This window comes from Acartia tonsa, chromosome 15 (genome assembly GCF_053477335.1).
Source record: "Acartia tonsa isolate MP-2025a chromosome 15, ASM5347733v1, whole genome shotgun sequence".
Taxonomy (NCBI): Eukaryota; Metazoa; Arthropoda; class Copepoda; order Calanoida; family Acartiidae; genus Acartia; species Acartia tonsa.
In genome coordinates, this window is record NC_137274.1 from 10,301,098 (window position 1) to 10,309,097 (window position 8,000).

Sequence of the window (8,000 nt, forward strand, 5' to 3'; positions counted from 1 at the left end):
GAGTTTTTAATTTGGTTGACAAAGAATAGGACAACACCAGCATGTCTTATTCGGCTCCTACTAATCAGAGCTGGCATTGAACAAAACCCAGGTCCTACTTGGTTCTGCTCACTATGCAACAAACAACTTTCACCAGTTTCTGTCGAATGTTCCATCTGCTTAAAATGGCTCCATGTCAAATGCTCCGGCCTTAAATCATCAAATGAACGGAGAAAATACAAGACCTGGACTGGACCATGCTGCACAGGATTCACCCATACCAAATCCTCACCCCCTCCCCCTAAATTTTCACCCCCAAAATTTTCACCCCCTAAAAAATCTCAAAAACCCCCAAGTAGGCGGAATCCCCTCCGCCCCCCTTCTTCCCCCCCCAACCCCCGCCCCAACATACTCCCCAACAGAGGATACAACACTCAAGTATTGCAATGGAATATAAATGGCATCCAGAATAAACTCGATGAACTTCTTCACCATATGGAGAATAACAAGATCCTCATCGCTGCAATACAAGAAACGAAGCTTACACGTCTTTCAAAAGAGAGGAAAACACCCAACTACACATTTGTTAGACAAGATCGTGGTAGAGACAAAGGAGGAGGGCTAGCTTTCTTAATTCACAAAGAAGTTAGTTTTAACCTTGAGAAAACACCTGCGAGACTTGCCCAAGACCCATACTTGGAATCTATGACCATCTCCATACCAAGCAAGGACTCACCACTCTACATTAGAAATGTGTACATTCCTCCACAAAGTAGCTGCGCAAGCGGCTACGCCCCCCCTCTCAACGACCTTTTCACAGGCCTTGGTGACTCCTACTATATTCTTGGAGATATGAATGCCCACAACATTCTTTGGCATTCTGACGCCACCAATGACACTAGAGGGGAAGAACTGGCTGACGCTGTATCCAATCAAGACACTGCCATCATAAATCTTGATATGCCCACCAGAGTCACCAGTACAGCATCAACTGCTCCTGATGTAAGCATAGCTTCTTCTAATCTTATTCCTGTTACAAATTGGAAAGTCGAGAACAAGATGAGCTCCGACCACCAGCCCATCACTATAAGTCTGACAGCTGAACTTACTAAATCTAACTCCAAACATCAAACCTTCATAAATTTCTCCAAAGCTGACTGGCCTAAATTCACCTCCTTCACCGAAAGCATTTTCTCTAAAGCAAGACCAGTCAGAGATGTCCACAAAGCTGAAAAATTTTTCCGCAAAACCCTTCAAAAAGCTTCCAAAAAATACATTCCTGCAGGCAGAATCCCTCAGACATTTAATGCCCTACCTACAGAAGCTGCTAGACTTATAAACCAGCGTGATGAAATCAAGAAAGCTAATCCAGCTGACAACAGATTGTCTGATTTAAACAAACAAATCAACAAGACAATAAACGAACACCGTAAAAAGAAATGGATTGAACACCTTTCCACCTGTCAGCCCGGGTCCAAGAAACTCTGGACGACCATCAAGAGTCTTGGCAACCAGCCTCAACAACCCAGCAACCAAGGTATTAGCTTTAACGATAAAACCTATTCCCACGCTAAGAAGATTGCTGACCAATTTAACAGGCAATATACACCAGAATCCAAGAAGAAACCTAACCAAGCTCTGCGACGAACTTTAAGATCCCTGAAAAAGAAATCTAAACATCAACAGATTATCTTCACTCCAGAGCAGACGTTAGCAGCAATCAAGAAGGCCAAGAATTCTAAAGCTCTTGGCCCGGATGATCTTTCACCTGTCACCTTAAAACATCTTGGACCGAATGCCATCAATTTTCTTACCGAGATTTTTAACAAATGCATGAAAGATTCAATCATCCCAAGCATCTGGAAAACGGCCAAGATCATTCCTCTACTGAAACCTGGCAAACAATCCAACCTCGGACCGAGCTACAGACCAGTATCGCTACTGTCTCCAGCCATCAAGATCCTTGAAGCTCTGCTCCTCCCATATGTCACGGAGGCCGTCCAACTTGCCGACCACCAACATGGTTTCAGGAAAGGAAGATCCACATGTACTGCTCTATATTCCATCATAGACCACATACATAAAGGATTAAACAGGAAGAAACCATCACATAGAACCGTGTCAGTTGCCATAGACCTGTCCAGGGCATTTGACACAGTTGACCACCAGCTCCTTCTTGATGATATAAACCAGCTCCATCTCAACGACTACATCAAGAGGTTCCTATGTGCATATCTCAGAGGCAGGCAGACCTATGTTGTGTTTAGAAACTCTAGATGCAAATATAGGAAGGTAAAACAGGGTGTCCCGCAAGGTGGCGTCCTGTCTCCAGTCCTGTTTAATCTCTACATGGCCTCCATGCCGCAACCTCCAGGGGACATAAAACTTGTCTCCTACGCAGATGACAGCAACATACTCAATTCTGGCCCGGTAATTGAACCAATTGTCAAAGAGCTCAACTCTTATCTTAATGTCCTGGACACCTGGTTCAAGAGCCGAAACTTGTTTATCTCTCCATCCAAGTCCTCAGCCACAGTTTTTACAACCTTCTCCAATGAAGTAAGTATGGAACTAGGAGTTGAAATTGCTGGAGAGAAAGTTCCAACAGTGAAGAAACCAAAAATCCTTGGGATCACTTTCGATGGCCTCCTCTCCTTCAGAGAACACACCAAGAACCTTAAATCCAACATACAGTCACGAAACAACATCCTCAAAGCCCTGACTGGTACATCTTGGGGGAAGGAGAAGGAAGTCATTGTCAACACCTACAAGGCAACAGGACAATCCCTGCTCAACTACTGTTGCCCAATCTGGACACCTGCCCTTAGTAAAACCTCCTGGGAAGACCTCCAGACAGCCCAGAATACTGCTCTCAGAGTAGCCACAGGCTGTCACATGATGTCAGACACTGACCACCTTCACTCAGAAACTAAGGTAATGCAGGTGCGCCAACATTGTGAAATGTTGAGCAAACAGTTTCTACTTGCAACGCAGAAATCGGGACACCCGAACAAGGTGGACCTAAATTCTCCCCCACCACCTAGGCAGATGAAACAAACCTTAAAGTCAAAATTTGGCAAGGAAGTCAAGAATATTTCTAGACCTAACCTGCCAGAGGCTGACTACAAGTCCAGGCTGAAAGTCATTCACACTAAATCCGTGAAGGACCTAATCAGCAGCACCACCAACAAGGTCTTAAATGCCCGCCCACCAGAGATCAGTAAAACTGAACGCGACCTCCCCAGAGCCACCAGATCAACTCTGGCACAACTGAGATCTGGATACAGTACTTATCTTAATAGTTACAAGGCCCGCATAGATAAGACTGGTTCCACAGTGGATAAATGCCCTAACTGTGACAGTTCCCACACAACATCACATTTATTCAACTGTCGACAAAACCCAACCAGCCTCACAGCCAAGGATTTGTGGAAAAACCCGGTGAAAACTGCCAGATTTCTGAATCTGGCAACAGATGTTGATGATCACGGATAGAAGGGTCAGGGCTAAAAGAAGAAGCCTTAAGTAGCGAAGCTTAAAAATTATGGATGGACATATGGAAGAAATTATCTATAGAGCAGTGTGCTACAAATTAAATATTAAAATAAAATAAATCACGAAACCTTTTTGATTTATAATGTGAAAATCTATGAATCGATCTAGCACCACAACAAATAAGTAAATCTTAATGAAACTTGGTGAAAATATAGAGAATGGGAACTTATTGAATCCCTGAAAATGTCAGGTGTCTATCTTCAAAGGGAGCCTAGAAAATCATGTTTCCCCCAAAACATTTCAGACGGACAGACGGACATTTCAAATAATAAAGGACCTTCGATACTATTCCCTTAATATCTACCTACCTGAGGTGAATTCTAATTTACAAGTTTCACATTTCCATTCTTCCATCTGACAAATTTGGGGAGACAATCAGACAATGGGCTCTTTATTAGTCCCCAAAGTTTTATAATCGTTTTCTTATTCGTTGACTTAACAACATTAGGGACTTTAATTTTGATTGGATGGCTCATTTAGTTGAGTGTCTAGGTAAACTTTAAACGTATAATTGTAATCTACAGAAAAAGTAATTTTGTGTATCATCATTCAGGATGCCCTCTAGGGGCATTTGAGAAGAGGAAGTTAAAATTTATAATTTCATGATTTTTTTTGGAAGGGGTATTTTCTTATAGGGCCGATTTCTCTTAAGAGGTTGGTGGTACCCTCCCCCATATAGTTATAAACCTTCCCAGGACCCATGAGAAGCTAACCTGTAAAGGAGAACTATATCGGCTTGAAACGGCCCATAAATAATTCTTTTTAGTGCAAAGTACCCAAAGTTTTTGAACAAAAAAAAGATTTTAAAAAATCACAGGAAAGGCCTCAGACGTGCGGACGTCAGAGCCATAGAGCAGCTTTACTGCTATAGTTAGGTTATCATCTATTGTCTACTCCCTTCCTTGATAAATTTGCCCGAGGGGTCCATCTTGACTGGAATCTCATGGGGCTTCACACCTCCGCGCCTCATGAAAAATGCTCTCACATGTTTGTCATGAATTTTACCTGAAAATAAGGATAGAAGTACTAAAAAGTGTCCTAAAAAATGGTCCGTGCGACGTCATAAAAATGAGGGATGAGAGAAGAAGTGTGAAAGGAAACCCCTTAAAAAGAGATGGATCTATTGACGTCACAGGGCTAATTTTTTCGGACACTTTGTAGAGCTTCACAAGGATGACAACATCCATAAAAGTCTAGCTTTGAAACGGTAGGACAAACGAACATTAAACTTGTAGTGTGTCAGAACTGAATAAGCAGATTATAAATGGATAAGTATAAGCATTCATCCGTTAATTTGTTTTCCAAAATTATGTAAATACAGGATACAGTAAAAGCTAAGGACATACTTTAATTTTTAGGACTTGATAAAAAAGATGCCTTGCTTATAATATTGTACTTTGTTGTCCTAGGAAACATTATTCCAAAAATCAGTTGAAAAAGTTGTTAAAAAGTTAAAAATCGGCATGTTCTAAATTGATGTGCAGTCTTTCTGGTAACGACTTAAGAGAATAGAGGTACTTTGCTTCCTATTTACCTGTTATAGAATTCATAATGCAAAATTTGAAATAGATAGGACAATTCTAACAGGTCTATATAAATGAAAAGGCAATCAAGGATGACAACATCCATAAGTTGCAAAGCTCAAAAACATAAAATAGTTAGATAGTCCTTAATCGCTGAACCAATGTGACAGTGAAGTTTTCAAGGGAAGGTTTTTGACTATTTTGCTGGAGGTCATCTCTACCCTGTCAAGAGATATCACCCCAAGAAAAAAAACCCTTCCTCCCTTAAAAAAGTTAAAATAATCTGACATAGCATTATTGACAAGCAGACGAACAAACTTAGTTATAGAGGTAATAACCTAAATTACTAAAACCCACCCCCCCACCTTCCTAGTTTTCAAGTTTTGGATTGGAAGGGGGTTCTGGTTCTGGTGCTCGACAATGCACTTTGAGTGAAATGACCTGTATAGTGCATCTTGGCTTGGAGTGGGGAGGAGAGTGATATTTCACAAAGATCACAGCTCAGAGGCCTACACTTGGTCATCATTTCTAAAATAAAATACAATGACCTAAAATGCAACCTTGGGACACTCCACTAACTATATATAATATTACCTAAAATGCAACATTGGGACACTCCACTAACTATATACAATAGGACCTAATATGCAACCTTGAGGCACTCCACTAACTATATATATAAGGACCTAATATGCAACATTGAGACACTCCACTAACTATATATAATAGGACCTAATATGCAACATTGAGACACTCCACTAACTATATATAATAGGACCTAATATGCAACCTTGAGGCACTCCACTAACTATATATAATAGGACCTAATATGCAACATTGAGGCACTCCACTAACTATATATAATAGGACCTAATATGCAACCTTGAAGCACTCCACTAACTATATATAATAGGACCTAATATGCAATCTTGAGGTACTCCACTAACTATATATAATAGGACCTAATATGCAACCTTGAGGCACTCCACTAACTATATATAATAGGACCTAATATGCAACATTGAGGCACTCCACTAACTATATTTAAAAGGACCTCATATGCAACATTGAGGCACTCCTGAAACTATATATAATAAGGCGTAATATACAACCTTGAGGCACTCCACTAACTCTATATAACAGGACCTAATATGCAACCTTGGGGCACTCCACTAACTATATATAATAGGACCTAATATGCAACCTTGAGGCACTCTACTAACTATATATAATAGGACCTAATATGCAACCTTGAGGCACTCCACTAACTATATATAATAGAACCTAATATGCAACTTTGAGGCACTCCACTAACTATATATAATAGGACCTAATATGCAACCTTGAGGCACTCCACAAACTATATATGATAGGACCTAATATGCAACTTTAGGGCATTCCACTAACTATATACAATAGGATCTAATATGCAACCTTGAGGCACTCCACTAACTATATATAAAAGGACCTAATATGCAACATTGAGGCACTCCACTAACTATATATAATAGGACCTAATATGCAACTTTGAGGCACTCCACTAACTATATATAATAGGACCTAATATGCATGCAACATTAAGGCACTCAACTACCTATATATAAAGTGTGTTACCTTTTTTTATGTCTTATTATTATTATAAATTTTCTTTATTTGAAATACATTAATTTCTGCCCAATATTATGTTTTAGTATATTTCAATGCATAAATCCCTTCAAGAATAGCCAATTTAACAGAATCAAACTTTAAAAATGACAGAAGAGTAAAAATAAGTATTTTTTCTGTTGATTTTATGGTATCTGTGCATATAAAGGGTAACACCCAAATTTGCTGTTTTTTAGTATTCTCATAAATTTTTCGAAATATAAAGATATCTTAAAACTGATTGATTGGGCTAGTAAAGGAACCATTTGAGTATCTTTGGTCGAAAAAGGTCTGATTTGTGAGCATTTTTTACCAAGTTGTGGTCAAATAATAATAAAACATAAAAAAAGGTAACACACTTTAATAGGCACTCCACAAACTATACAATAGGACCTAATATGCAACCTTGAGGCACTCCACTAACTATATATATAAGGACCTAATATGCAACCTTGAGGCACTCCACTAACTATATATAATAGGACCTAATATGCAACATTGAGGCACTCCACTAACTATATTTAAAAGGACCTCATATGCAACATTGAGGCACTCCTGAAACTATATATAATAGGGCGTAATATACAACCTTGAGGAACTCCACTAACTATATATAATAGGACCTAATATGCAACCTTGATGCACTCCACTAACTATATATAATAGGACCTAATATGCAACCTTGAGGCACTCCACTAACTATCTCTAAAGTATCTATGGACAGAGAAAGGACATTCTCTTATAAAACCTTAAAACATAGGACCTAATATGCAACCTTGGGACACTCCCCAATTTATCTCTAAAGCTTCTATGGACAGAACTTAATTTTCATTTCTATACATTCTTGTACATTAATAATGTCTATCTACCCATCAAAGATCTGTCTGTCAAATGATAATTGAGTGTCTATCTATGTATCTGTCCATCTGTCTATCTGTCAGTATGTCTATGCTAACCTGGAGGCATATCTGAGTCCCAAAGTTGTGTCCATGCCACGTGGTGATAAGAACTATTCGTGGGAAATAATTTAAAAGTGTGGAAAATTTTTTTTTTATTGTGGGAAAGTTTGTAAGCTAAAGGAAATAAATAGTGATATAATTAGGATAAATTGGTAAACAGGTTAGAAGCATGGGGAAAAAGTGGGGAAATAGTTAGGGTATGATGGGTAAAAAGTTAGTAAGCATATGAAAGTTTGTAAACTACCTATAGAAAAAAAGTGGGGAAATAATTAGGGTATATTGGAAAAATTTAGACATGTGGAAAAAAAACTTAGTTGAGTGGGAATTTGTAAGTGTGGGA

General features: G+C 39.0%; 1 protein-coding gene across 1 annotated transcript in view; it reads right to left on the bottom strand.

Moving 5' to 3' along the window:
• Positions 1–7,731, bottom strand: part of LOC145307099 (zinc finger matrin-type protein 3-like) — a 28,159-nt gene extending 20,428 nt beyond the window's left edge. The window contains exons 1-4 of the mRNA XM_080149434.1: positions 7,658–7,731; positions 5,499–5,585; positions 4,436–4,539; positions 3,843–3,888 (exon numbers count right to left, since the gene is read on the bottom strand). Of these exons, the coding sequence (XP_080005560.1) occupies positions 3,843–3,888; positions 4,436–4,539; positions 5,499–5,585; positions 7,658–7,667 (247 nt within the window). The 5' untranslated portion in view covers positions 7,668–7,731. The remainder of the gene's footprint in view (positions 1–3,842; positions 3,889–4,435; positions 4,540–5,498; positions 5,586–7,657) is intronic.
• Positions 7,732–8,000: the final 269 nt, after the last annotated feature.